The 14,625-nt window shown below is 33.4% G+C and overlaps 2 protein-coding genes across 6 annotated transcripts in view; one reads left to right on the top strand and one right to left on the bottom strand.

Moving 5' to 3' along the window:
* LOC106059128 (zinc finger protein 234-like) overlaps positions 1 to 14,278 on the top strand; it is a 41,893-nt gene extending 27,615 nt beyond the window's left edge. The window contains exons 1-5 of one of the 5 annotated variants that reach the window (XM_056040408.1): positions 303 to 414; positions 8,552 to 8,808; positions 9,976 to 10,158; positions 12,328 to 12,642; positions 13,051 to 14,278. In XM_056040408.1, coding sequence (XP_055896383.1) covers positions 8,596 to 8,808; positions 9,976 to 10,158; positions 12,328 to 12,642; positions 13,051 to 13,917 — 1,578 coding nt within the window. In that variant the 5' untranslated portion in view covers positions 303 to 414; positions 8,552 to 8,595 and the 3' untranslated portion in view covers positions 13,918 to 14,278. Of the gene's footprint in view, positions 1 to 302; positions 415 to 5,121; positions 5,721 to 7,511; positions 7,662 to 8,551; positions 8,809 to 9,975; positions 10,159 to 12,327; positions 12,643 to 13,050 lie in introns of those variants that run through there. The other 4 variants (XM_056040409.1, XM_056040410.1, XM_056040407.1 and 1 more) reach the window with 4 other exon arrangements.
* Positions 2,165 to 4,909, bottom strand: LOC129928070 (piggyBac transposable element-derived protein 3-like). Its single transcript, XM_056040397.1, has 3 exons — positions 4,715 to 4,909; positions 4,080 to 4,288; positions 2,165 to 3,977 (listed from the first exon to the last, which is right to left on the bottom strand). Coding segments are annotated over exons 1-3 (1,797 nt in total). The 5' UTR covers positions 4,717 to 4,909; the 3' UTR covers positions 2,165 to 2,391.
* Positions 14,279 to 14,625: the final 347 nt, after the last annotated feature.

Here is a 14,625-nt window from a genome sequence, read left to right on the forward strand (position 1 = left end):
CAGTATATATATTGAACAACTTTTTTTCCTTGGCACAGTCTGCAAAAAAGCTCACAGCTCAGCAGTAATAAAGCTGGCTAGAAGAAGAAGAAGAAAATCAATGTACATTTTATGTCTACAATATTCACAGCACCAAGACTTCCAGTCGCCAAAACGGCGTTGCCAAAGAGACCTGCATCGTAATCTAAACCTTGTCCATTCTCAAATAGATCTACTGAGCATATATATAGGTCTGTGGTGTGAATCTAATTCAAAACCGGAAATATATTCTGATAACATTATTTGTAACTACTAGAATAGATCTAGACTCTATGACCAGCGTCCCAGCGAATGAGTGATACTGACTAGACTAGAGTCCATCCTCGGCATAGATCTTAACTCTAAAGGGAGAGTCTGACTCTAGATCTATATGAAGTTAGTAAATAGTTAGATTGCCTACCCAATGAGTAAATCTGGATTTGAGGCTAGATCTTCTTATCTTATCTTATATAATACAGACGTTACTTCAAAAAAGAAGATGATTACGTCCTACGCGTCATGCATTTACATGATTTAGATCTAGTCATGCATATTAACCAATGACTTAAATTCTGCCAAGTCACTGGTTTTCCTGGCTAGCTCAGGCAACCCATTCCATGCTCTAATAGCACTAGGGAAGAAGGAGTATTTGTACAAATTTGTCCTAGCATATAATGATAATGATCTGTATTACTCGAGTCAAGTAACTTACTCAGTTACTCATACTGAACTTACTGACAGCTGGCTCTAACTTCTAAGTGACACTTTAGTCTTGACTCCTAGACTAGGCTAGACTAAGACTCTAGTCCTCTTACTGAACTTACTCTTATCTAGATTATCATATCAATATCATTTGATTATATAGATCCTAGACCCTAGATTCTAGATCTACATCATGCCAGAGACTAGAGCCAAGAGGTGTTCTGTGGAGGAAATGGAGAGGGAATTGGATCTAGATCTAGACTCTACTAGATCTATAATCTAATAATAGGTGTGATTGCACAATATTGAATATCAGGTAGCAGAAGTAGCAATGTCAACACAAAATTTAACTCTTGGATTTGATGGCACTACACAGGATCAGGAAGAAGAAGATGTTCATGGCAATGCTATACACATTACTAATAATTACTACCAAAAATGATTGTTATGTTTTTGCACTGGATTCGTTAAGTGGTGAGTTGGCAGAAGATTATGAGTAGCATATTACTTCCTCAATTGATCATTTAGCACACCTCTATGCTGACTACAAGAAGCTAGATTATCATTATGAATCATGTAGAGAGACAATTATTAAAAACATCTATCTCTAACACAATGAGTGATCGTGCAGCGGTCAACCATGCAACAATAACAAGAGTGTGTGATATATGGCAAAAACCTTTGAACCAGCTGAAATGTAATCTTCTCCCCCTGGACACTATTGCAAGTATATGCAAAACTGAACTAAAAACTATGGAGACCAAGACCAAGAAAGGATATTTATATATATGGCAAACGAATGTATAGCAGCAAATATAGTATAATTTATTACAAATTAGTAAACTGCGTTTCATCAACAGTAAAGGTGACCCAAAAGGATTTTGTCTGTTTTGTAATTAAAAATATTTTACCTAAAGTTAAAGGTCTTATACCTCGCTATAGAGGCAATAGATTGCACATTTTGTTTCACATTTTTGGAATATGTATACAGTATAATACACCATGACACTATCCTGTTAGATTTTTAAAGAAATGATAGTCTCACCTGTGGAGGATTACAATCAGTTATAGAGAAAGATTTTTGTGATGAGACAGCAAACAAACAAATGTGTGCCTTAGGGATGGTAGGTAAACTTCTAACAGCCCCATGGTTAAAGCTATTTTACATCCAAAAAATAGAAAGGATGGCTTATTTTAAAGCAATCATCAAAGATGCCCTGGATCGTATTAAGAAGTCTGTTGCAAATCCTCTTGTTCTTATTTTTAACCCATTAACAGCCAAAACTTTATTATTGGTGTAAACATATTCATTTTAGTGTTTATCAATCTCTATTGGTCTAACTAAGACATTGCAAAAAAAATTTTTGAAAAATTCCACCTAGTATAGATTTTACAAGACGTACACTGCCAGTGTACATAGCAGGAAGTGGCCCCGTGAGGAATATTATATAACTTTTTTTTTTTTTTTTTTTTTTGCTATTTATATTTAAAGTAAATTATTTGTAACATTTAAAAACAAAAATTAATAAAAAAATATGTTCATTTAAAGTTAAATTTTAATTTTTATTAACAAAAATTATATGAAGATTCAGTAGAAAAAACATTTTTTTTTTTTTTTTTAGAAAGTACATTTTTGTACAAAGAAAACAATGAAACCAAAACCAGAATTATTTACATTGTATGGCCATGAAAAAGATTAAAACATTTAAAATGTAGCCCAACAGGGCACACTGAGCATCCTTTATTGCATGTCTTTTTGCAAATCGCACATCGTCTGGTTGTGCTGAGGTCAATTCTCATATGTTTGGCTTCCCACAACCTCATTTCCAATGGCACTCTTTTGCAAATTGTAGACTTTGAAGGAGTGGTGCTTCTACTTTTTTGGGTGTCCCACTGCAGAAACCAAGAGTTCACAACATGTCTTCTGAAAGCCAACAAGTCCAGAGGCTGTGATGTGAACAACTCAGACTGACGATAAAGTAGCCAAGCATTTTGTACACATAAATCGATTGGCCAGGCAAAAAAGGGCCACCACCACTTTTTGGTTCTGATAGAGATCCTGTATTTGGCTACATTTTGGTCAGCTCTATCAACTCCTCCCATATTTTGGTTGTAAAGTGAAATGATGTTTGGCTGTGTAACCTGAATAAATTTTTTTTCCTTTTTTGACCATCGCTGAACTGCTTTCAATGGCATGTCACCAGCAAAGTTGGAAGCAATAGAAACCACACTGTTGTCATTCCACTGTAAAATAATTAAATTGCTATGTTTATCAGATCTGTAGTCATAAAATCCTCTTTCTTTTTTCTTCATTTCAGTCCCAGGCAACAGTGGACATTGTTCAAGCCTGTTGGCTCTGATAGTGCCTGTAGCTCCAATTCCCTTTTCTGATAATCTGTCCATCAGTGCTAGAGTTGTGAAGTAATTATCAAAATATAGTCTGTAGGGTTTTGGAGGAAGGCAGGCTATAAGATTCAGCACAACGCCAGGGCCTAGCCCAAGTTCATGTCTATCGATTGTTGCTGAGGCACCAACATAAGGATCAAACTGAGCGACATAGCCTGATGGGGTGGCTAAACTCCATACTTTGTAGCCAAACCTTACAGGTTTATTTTTTATAAATTGCTTGGCAGAATGTCTGCCGAAATATGGTACCATGGTCTCATCGATGCTTAGATTTTGAACTGATGAGAAATTTCTTAAGCACCTTTCATTTATAAGATTTAAATATTGCCTCACTTTGCTTAGCTTGTCTGTTGAATCCAGATTGTTGTTGTCTGAAAGATGAATGTATCTCAAGAGTTCATTGAATCTGTTTCGGCTCATGGCATTATAAACTGCCTTAATACCACAATCCTCACTGCGTTCCCAGTACATCTCTCGTCTGGGAAAAATAGAATAGCCTGACAACAAAAGAGTAGCTATACAGGCTTTAATTTCGGAGGCACTCGTTGAAAACTGGTGTTTTCCTTTAATCTCTCTGGCATACTTTTCAGTATTCAAAACTATGAAATCTAACATTTCTGAGTCAAAGAACTGTTCAAAAAAATGCACGGGTGTGAGATAATCCACCTCATGTTCTTCGTTGGCTCTAACGCCATCACACCACGGCATTTGTTCAATTCCGTCCACCTGCGATTTAATCCATAGCCTCTTCTTTCTTTCGATTTTCCTTTTTCTACTTGCAGAAGTTTGAGGCATACTTGGTTCATCATTACCAATGATGTTATCTGCAGCTCCATCTTCAGATGTCGTACCTAAAAAAATATAATTAAAAAAATAATTAAATAAGTTATCAACATTAAACTATCAAATAAAAAAAAGAATGAAGTTGAAGTGCATATTTTAATTAAGCTTACTTTGTAAACCATGCAAGATAAACTCTGCCTGACTATTCAGTTGAGAAGGGCACAAGTTATCTGGCTGGCCACCATCCTCATCTCCACTGTCTTCGTCTGAATTTTGGCCATCGTCGGGAGGCATAATGAATACATCAGCAGAAATAAAATCAAGGTCCTCATCCTCAATCATGCTGATTACTTCATGAGCTGTAAAGGCTCTTTTAGACCTAAAAAAAATATTTTAAGTTAAAATTAATCATAATCATAATGTATGTAGTCTAGATCTAGACCACTAGATCTAGATCAATTATTGTAAATAAATATTATAAAATTGCAAAATAAATTGATTAAAACCTTCTAGGCATTAAGTAAAGAGCAAATAAATATATAAATATACAGATGTATACATTTATTTTTATCTAGATCTACATCTACATTTGTAATACTATGTTTGTTATTGAAGTGGTGGTCTGAATCGTACAGTGGCATATCCTGCTATGTACACTCACAGTGTACGTAACAAAAAAATTAATTAAAAAAAAAGTAAACGACAAATATTAAATCTATTATTTTTTTATGAAAATAGGATAGCAAATGTATATAAATAAAGTATCTTTATTTGTTTTATATCACAGAATTATGTAAATACTTACATTTTTAAGAAGGTAATTGTTTTTTTCAATTTTTTGCAATGTGGTCACTTTGAAAAGCGATAAAATAATAATAAATGGCTGCAAGAAGTAAAGAGCAGTTTAAAAATGTATAAAAATATGTACCTGAACAGAAACGAAACAAAAAGTTAAAAAAACTCTCTTCCTTAATTTAATATATTTTTTTTAGAAACGTACACTCCCAGTGTACAAAGTAGGATATGGGTTAATGAAGCAAGACTTTTTTAACAATACTATCTAGTTGCTGAATATCCTGTTTGGAATTCCTTAATTTTGTTCTCCCCTAAAGATGAGGAGCTTGAAAAAATGTTGAAATTGTGTCTACCTGCAGGGGCAGATGTTATTGAAAAACATCAATTTATTTCATATCCCAAATTGAAAATCAAACAATATGGATAGTGAGGAATTGATGGTAATGTTTAGTGCAGCAAAGGCAAAATCTCCTAATGCCACATTATACTTTATTTCATCAAAAATTTGTGCTAAAAGAAACAACAACAATGCACTACTTATATTCACTCACTAATCCATACAGATATAGCTTTATATCCTGGGCATTGGGGCTGTACATAGCAAGAGGAAAGGAAACAGCTTAAAGAATTCAGAACATATACAGGAAATGTAACGTAGGTCAAAACAAAAGAAACCAAAAAAAGGAAGGATGTCAAGAAAATGTTGAGAAACTTAAACATAAACACGTAATCAAAGCAACATTTCCTGAGATGATTGATAGGTCTGTAGACCAAATATATGATTTACTTGCTGGCATCTGGCAGACGTATATGTCATGCATGGTATGACAATGAACCTGTCATTTACTTAAGAAGGATAGATCGCTTGAAAAAAATGATCCTGAAAAATATGTTGTGGCTTATTGGAAGGAGGAAGATGATGACAACTTAGCAGAAGACTATGCTATATTTCAAAACTCTCACTAGCATGTGATGTTCTTTTTAAAGACCTAATAATGTCTTAAATGTAAATACTTGTAAGTACTTTAAAAATACTGAAATATTACCAGTGCCATATATCTCAATTTCAAGTTTATAAAACTATCATTTTATTTATGAAAATGTGCCAAGGTTACATTTAAATTTTGAAACGTTATTTTGCCCTCTTCATTCCAACTAATAATGTTTACATGTAATTATTGGCACTTTTTTAATTATTGGGTGTTATCAAACATCAAAGTAATGACTGCCTTATTTAAACTAAGAAAAAAAAATTTGTTCATGCACTAAAATTCTGATTCTAACAGTAATAAAAATAGTTTAAAATGAAAGATTGACATCATATCATGCTATAAAGAACATGTTTAAAATGTGACAAAATGTCTTAAAATTAGAATTTAAAATATTAAATAGTAAGAAAGATTTGCATGCTTTAATAACAGAATGTCAAATTCGGGAACCAAAAATACAAAGATAAAGAAGAACAAAATATCAATTTAAACAAAAAATCATAACTTCTCTTCTATTTGAAATAAAAACATAATTTGTTTTTTGTTTTTTTTTTAAATTGGAAAACAAGCTCTATTTAATAGTATTCAAGTCTAAAAAGTGTTTGATTGAAGAGAGAGTTATTTAAAAAAATAATTAAAACATAGAAGGATTTACTTACAATAAATAAATATAAATTTTATGCACACTCTATGCTTTAATTTGATATATTATGTTTGTCTATAAGTAGAAAACTTGCATTATTGTGCACATTTTTGCTTTTCTTATCATTTTTATCACAACATTCCATTGACCTTAATGTTATGACAAAACTCGTTTTAAAAAATCATATTTTTTAACCGTAGGTCCTACAAAAATAATTTATATATCATTAGAAGCTCTTATCAAGTGCTTGGATGAAATATTTGTTAATTTAAAAAAAAAATTGTCAAAATTTTGTAACATCCCTAAGTCACTAGTGACACAGTGACATCAAATTAATATATTTTTATGAATATGAATAGAGAGTCAACTGTCAAGTACTCGGTACTACCCTTTTAGCCAATTTGTGCACATACAAAAATATTGATAAATAATTTCGCCACAATTACCTCTCCTAACATGAAATTAAATCACACAACAAGCTAACTCGTCATTCATACTAGTCTAATGAGTTGTCTGAGTCTCTGTACATCTCTAATCTATGATCTTTGACTGGTCACTTGACTTATGATTAAATCTAGTTATAAGGGTGCTGTGACAGTTCGCATAACCGAATCCCTCCACTTTTCCTGGTCAGCAGCTGTTCTTAGCAGGATATCAGGAGAGAGGCCAGCCCGTGCTTTTATTGTCTAGCCAGCTTTTCTTTGAATGACCCTATCTTCGTGCTCGCTCTCTGAAGTACTAATAAACATTTCTACACTAAGTACACTTACTCTCCCTTAAGTGGCAGCATGGTTGACTGGAATTCCTCAGAGTCCTGAGTGCTTATTGAAGACTGATACACTAGAGTACAGTGAGTTTAGTCTAGTTCTTACTTACTTACTTACTTAGGTCCTCCCGCGCCGTTCGGCGCATTGGGCGGCAAGCTGTCTCCATAATGATCTGTCACTGGCAATGTCTGAAGCCTTTGCCAGTGACAGATCATTATGGAGACAGCTTGCCGCCCAATGTCTAGTTCTTACTCTCCCTTAAGTGGCAGCATGGTTGACTGGAATTCCTCAGAGTCCTGAGTGTTTATTGAAGACTGATACACTAGAGTACAGTGAGTTTAGTCTAGTTCTTCTCTCCCTTAAGTGGCAGCATGGTTGACTGGAATTCCTCAGAGTCCTGAGTGAGGACTGATAGCTCTGCTGCAGATTCTCAAGACGAAGTGCTTAGAGCCTTCTAACACTTTTTGCCTGGGCCTGTATCACTGTAGGAGTGTCGACAGTTACATCAGTCTCTTTACAGTCTATGCACATTGGAAGACGCACTTTTCAGTCAGCTCAGTATGTACCGGTTTTCTAGATGATTGATATCTAGATGATTATTGTCAGGATTAACTCTATACAATTCATATATGTTATTTCTTCTCAGCTCTGACAATATATATTTTTTTTTCCTTTAATAGGTATTGTATTCTTATTAACTTTAAAAAAAAAAGAACTTAGGATTTAGTGTTACGAGTCTAAAGTTTTTACTTGAAAGTGCAAAATAAACATAAAAACACATAAACTGGCATATGAATTTTCTCTCTTAAAGTAAAAAAAAATAAATAACAGTTCAATTAGACAAGGGAGACAAATCTGGTATTGTTACTGTATCATCAATATATCTTAGGCTTAGATTTAGATCTAAGGTGTAAATGTGGGAAGCGTGGTCGACACCCGACTCGGGCAGAGTTGTGTTTACTGAGCGCCTAAAGCATGGCAGCATGGAAAACCAACTCCTAGATACCCCTATAATGAAAATAGCGCTATATAAAAGCTATAATAATAATGATTCTTAAGTCTAGATTTGTAGAAATATCTCTATCCAATTATGACATAAATAATTGGCAGTGGGTAGATCTATCAGCAATGTCCCCCTTTTAAATAACCCTTTTGTCTAGCTCCAAAGTCTTGACAACAACAAAAATCTGCGCAGGTGATGAATGCTAAAATATATTTTATTTTTACTTTGAAATCTCAATGGCTAGATCAATTCTAGAATCTCTTTTCATGTTTTAAATGTACATTTTGACTTTTTATATTAACACTACAGCACTTTCACCAATTGTACAAACTGTTCAGGCCAGTTTCCAGATATTTACACACATTTTCTTTCAAATGTTTGTGCCATGTTTTTGTGAAATAAAAAAAAATCAATTAAAATAGCTTTTTTTTTTTTTTTACAACAGGTATAATTTATAAGGTAGCAAAAATTTGGATATATTAACTGTCCATGATGTCTGATACAAAGCATGACTTTACTTTTGATCTGAACCATGTCTTAAAGTATGTGAAAAAGGAAGTGGAAGGAACAGATTTGTTAACACAACCATCTGAAGAACAAGACTTCAAAGTGTCAATGATAAAAATTGAGAAGGCAGATGGAGATAATTCAGAATTACATTCACAGCAATCAGAAAACTTTGCTGAAAATTTCAGAGATCTGGTATTTATAGAGCATATACTGTAAACCTATGGCCTTAAAATAACATAACCAGTCCAAAATAGAATTCACCTAATTTACATGCATAAAATATTTTGACTTAATTGAAAATGAATACAAAATAATAATTACTGACTATTCATAGTAAATTATCAGGGTGGTGAAGTAAAATTGTTTGTCTAAGCTTCATAATGAATGATTTCCAAACCCTCCAACCAAAGAGGGCCATAGATTTTTAATTTAAAACTGAGAAATATCTAAAGAAATGAGTTTGTGAAGCACAGGCATCTCTGCAGAAAATATCAAATCAATTCTGTGCATTCCATCATTGTTGAAGCATAGACAACAAAGTCTTATCACCTTAAATTCAGTGCTTGCTCTCTCATATAATCAAGTCAAAAACATTGATTGGTAAATTGCTTGGCTTCTGAACCGGGGCTCTTGGGTTTGAATTTCTGGTGAAAACTGGGATTTTAAATTTCGGTATCTTCAGGGCTCATTTGAGTCCACCCAGCTCTAATGAGGACCTGACTTAAGTTGGGGAAAAGTAAAGGCGGTTGGTCATTGTGCTGTTAACCATAGGCCACTGAAACAGGTGACTTAAATTACATCATCTGCCCTATAGAATGCTTGATCTAAAAGGGGAGCATTTCTTTCTTTTTTATTTTACTGATAACAAACATGGTTTCAATTTAAAACATTTTTTAAAAGTTGTTATTAATAATTCAAATTGACTCTTGAAATGAAGTCAGTCTAAATTAAAAGTTAAAATGTAACGTATTGCACATCAGGTGTATCACTTCTAAGTTTAAATGATCACGAGATTGGCTAGATCTGTGTGTGAAACTGCAAATAACAACTGGGAAAAAAATTAGGAGGGGGGGGCAGGGATACTAAGGAGCTGGGGAGGAAGGGGAAGAAACAATTCTAAAAAAAAAAAAAAAAAGCAATGTATGAGTTATGGGCTCTGCTAATGTCAGATGCACTAGATCAAGTTTAGTTGGAAGGGGGGCTTATTGTTGTTGTTTTTTTTACTAAAAAGTTATTAAGAAAAAGATGACTTGTTGAGAGAGAGAATTAGAAGTATTGACACTTTATTTATCTGTACCCTTTTGTTCTATGAATATGGAGTTAATGAAGAATTTTTTATTTTTTTTTTTTGGTTTACAGAAAAATACTTTAAAACAAGAGGAAGAAATGACTCATTTTACAGATATGAATAAATCACTGTCCTTAGCTTCAAGACTTCTGGCTATGTCAGAGAAGGCTAACAACAGTCATTGTGTACCTATCATTATGCCAAAATATGAAACCCTAAGAGACCTCCCAGTTCCAGAAGTGTCTTTAAGTCAGGTAAGAATACATTTGACTAGCTGTACCGGTATTGGCTAATAACATACAAGATCAGTTAGAACCATATAGACCAGTGATGCCCAACCTTTTTCTGCCGGCGGGCCATTTTAATTTTCGACACTCGTGTCGCGGGCCACATCATGGAATACATTAACAAAATGAAATAGCGAATAAACCATTTTAAATAGTTTTATTACAAACTATAATTACAAACCCGTAGCAGTGCTAGGCGATTATGTAAGATCGGCTTCATCCGTTTTATCAATGAAAAGTTTGTCTAATCAATGAAGTGCTTGTAAACATTGGGATTGTCTGAATGTCCGTAACACTTGATTTCGGAAATTCATACAAATTGGTGAAGAAATGTCTTGTCTGCATCGCTCTAAATTTCTCAAACAGGAATGTCTGGCTGTGTAAGTCAATCAGCTCCATTTGCAGATCTGTCGGAGCAGTCCTCAGTGGCAACAGAAAACATTTCAAAATCTGCAGCACTGTCGTTTAGTTTTGAATGGAAATTTGTACCAATATCGTCCGATCGTTTGCAATGCTTTACCTGTTTTTCTCCCCAGGACAAATTCTTTCATCACTGCTAAAAACATTTTTTTACGCTTCATTTCTCATAAGTTAAAACAACTCTGTAGTTTGTCCTTACCGTGGGCACAAATCTTATCTCTGTTTTCTCGTCACTCGCTCAACTCACTCAACTAGGCGTAAGTTAGCGATTTTTTTTCTTTGCGGCTCAAACCAACAATCTACATTCATAATCAAGTTTTTGTTCCTACGGCTCTACCATTTCATTAACGCACAAATATTAAATGGTACGTATTATTCTCTTTGATATCAAAAGAACGTTACCAAAATTGATACCGAATTGATGCCCTGTGTTACACACAACATGTTTAGAGCACGACTAGCTCAAGACGGCAGCGGAATTATCCAAGAACCTAAAACAACTGTCAACACTTGTCACCGAACAAAATAAAAGTCGTGTTCATTAAAAAAAATATGAATATTAGAATACATTAGATTAGAAAGAAATCCATCCAAGAAAAAGTCCTAACGTATCAAAAATACATTTTTCAACCTTTTTAAAAATTGTCTTCACTTTATACCGATGTTTAGGCGGGCCGGATGGAGCCACGTCGCGGGCCGGATATGGCCCGCGGGCCGTAGTTTGGGCATCACTGATATAGACCTAATGAAACAGTTATGAGTACAGAAACTTGCCATCAAACTAAACAAAACCGGTGTCAGATATGTCTTAAACAATTATCAACACCTTATCAATTAAAATGTCACCTGCTGACTCATACTGGTGAAAAACCATTTAAATGTCAAACATGTCCAAAAGGTTTCTCTGATTCTGAAAATTTGAAATGTCACTAGATGATTCATACTGGTGAAAAACAATTCATATGTGAAATATGTGGTAAAAGATTCACTACATCTTCAGAAATGAGAAAACACCAATTCAGAAAAAAAGGCAAATTTACACCATTGAAAAACATTTTAATGTCAGATTTGTCTAAAAAAAAATTTCAAAATCTTCACACATGAGAAATCAACAGCAGATTCATACTGGTTTAAAAAGTATTAAAATGTTAATTTGCCATTGTGGATAAAAGTAAAATATGTAAATAATATAGAAGGGGTGTTGTGGCTGAGAGGTTGAGTGCTTGGCTTCCGAACCTGGGGTCTTGGATTCAAATCTCATTGAAGACTGGGATTTTGAATTGAGTAGCTGACTTTAATTGGGGAAAGTAAAGGCGGTTGGACATTGTGCTGGCCAAGCCATGTGCTTGTTAACCATTGGCCAAATCTTAACTTCATCTGCCCTTCAGATCATAAGGTTTGAAAGAAGACAATATTATTTTCCAAGCTAAAATGCCATATGCCTTTGAACAAATGTTTAAAAAGGTTATTGAAATGCTTCCAGAGCTGCAGGGAGATCTTTTGTCTTTTACAACCCTTGGAAAAATAAAATGTAAATAAATATAGTTTATATTTATAAAACATCATTTCTTTGAATGACAGTAACATCTTACAGAATACTTTTTATCTTGCAAAAATTTATATTTTTTTAAATCTCTATTTGTATTTATGTTTAAAAATGCTATCTAATAATGGATAATTTGACAATGAGTTGAATGTTGTTTTTCTTCCCAACAGGTGCAGTTTATTGAGGAAGATGATGAAATAACTTCTGAAAACTATGAACTGGCTGAAAACATGCAAGATCAATTAGAAGAATACCATCATAGTGAACAAGTTTTAAGAAAAGAAATTGATTTTCAAAAATCATTTCAATGTCAGATCTGTCTGAAAGAATTTTCTCAATTTTCACATTTGAAAAATCACCAGCTGACTCATACTGGTTTACAAAACATTAAAATGTTAATATGCCAGCGTGGATTCTCAACATCTTCAGAATTAAAAAGACACAAGTTGGGTGATATTGGGGAAGAAAATGATAATCTTACTAAGGTAACCAGATCCAAGGGGTGTTTTAAAATCAGTACATGTCACTTATACAATTTCTAGTTAACCAGACCCAAGGAGTGTTTTAAAACCAGTAAACATCACTTGATACACTTTCTTTGTAACCATACGCAAGGGGCATCCAACATTTATTAACAAGCAGGACTCCAGCATCAGAATTACTTTAAAAATTCATTACTTTATTCGTGTCATATTATTTTTTACACTAATGATAAATAATCACAATATGGAGTCACTCTTTCCCCTGAGACAGTGACATCTAGGATAGAAAGATGTCATGGAACAACAAAAAATGTATGTGCCCATTAAAAAAAAATTTTTGAGGACACTTATTATTAAAGTAAGAATAATTTGACTTTTGAGTTCATGTTTCCTTTTTTGTTTTGATCTCAGGTGCAGTTCAGGGAGGAAGAAAAAGAAATGACTTTAAGAAAGTCTGTAATGACTGATAACATGCAAGATCAATTTTCAAGTTTGAAAACTCACCAGATGATTCATACTGATGAAAAAAAATTCAAATGTCAGACATGTCAAAAACGTTTTTGGAGAAAAGCAAATTTAAAATGTCACCAGAGGATTCATACTAGTAAAAAATCATTGAAATTTCACATATGGCAACCTAAAAATTTTGAAAATCACCTGTTGAGACATACTCTTAAAAAAAACACATTCAAATGTCAAATTTGTCTCAAAGAGTATTCTGCATCATCAAGTTTAAAATCTCACCAGATGATTCATACCGATGACAACAAATTCAAATGTCAAAATTGTCAAAAATCAGAATTAAAAAGTCACAAGATGATTCATACTGATGAAAAAACATTTAAATGTCACATATGTCAAAGAGAATTTTCTTGTTCTACATATTTGAAAGCTCATCTGAGGAGACATACAGCTACTTGTGAAAAAGCATTTGAATGTCAAATATGTCTATGTGAATTTTCATATTCTAGAACTTTAAAAAGTCACATGCTGAGACATACTGGTACTTGTGAAGGAACATTCAAATGTCTAATATGTCGAAGTGAATTTTCTCAATTTTCAAGTTTGAAAACTCACCAGATGATTCATACTGATGAAAAAAAATTAAAATGTCAAACATGTCAAAAACCTTTTTGGAGAAAAGCAGATTTAAAGCGTCACCAGATGATTCATACTGGTGAAAAAACATTCAAATGTAGAATATGTCCAAAAAAATTTTCTAGCGCTTCATATTTGAAAATTCATCACCTGATTCATACTGACTGTCCCGTAGCATAAAGCAGCTGTTGCATTAAGTTTATTTTTTTGATTTCTGTAGCACAAGGTCATAGTTATTTTGTTGACGTGTTTCACTCAACAGAAGCTTACAAATCCATTATTAATGCTTTTATTGATTGAATATTTGCATCACTGTGGTAAGCTAATTCCAGACTAAAAAAATTGGTGCAGAAATTTAATGCAGTGAAAAGGAGAATGATTGTTTGTAAATGCAGAATGAGGTAGATGGTAAAAGTATTTAAAGGATGGAAATATTCAGTTGGGGGCTTGAATGATGACAGTAAATTTGTTACATTAAATTGTATTGTACAGTGTGTATTTTATTTGATTCCTAGTTCCAGAATTAAAGCTTTGTATTTATTGTTGTTGTTTTGAATTGATAGTTTACATTTGAATCTCCAGCATCACAACATTGTTTGAGTGTTCAGTGATTGTTTAAAAGTATAGTATAACTTCACAAACACATTGTCTGATCAGCACAATCTCATATCAAGACGTCATCACATCTAGCACTCACTGGCCAAAAAAAAAACATTCAAATGTCAATTATGTGAAAAAGGTTTTGTTGATTCCTTGTATATGAAAAAACACCAGCTGTTGCATACTCATACGGAAGCATCACAATGTCAAACATGCTTTAAACTGTTTTCATATACCTCTTCTTTGGAAAAAATACCAGATGATACATACTGGTGAAAAAACATTTAT

This window comes from Biomphalaria glabrata, chromosome 9, assembly GCF_947242115.1.
Source record: "Biomphalaria glabrata chromosome 9, xgBioGlab47.1, whole genome shotgun sequence".
In the NCBI taxonomy this organism is placed as follows: domain Eukaryota; kingdom Metazoa; phylum Mollusca; class Gastropoda; family Planorbidae; genus Biomphalaria; species Biomphalaria glabrata.

Excerpts from the sequence above, each read along its gene's own strand:
- LOC129928070 (XM_056040397.1), bottom strand. Across the intron at positions 3,978-4,079 it reads TATCTTGCATGGTTTACAAA|GTACGACATCTGAAGATGGA; the intron begins GTAAGCTTAATT and ends ATATTTTTTTAG.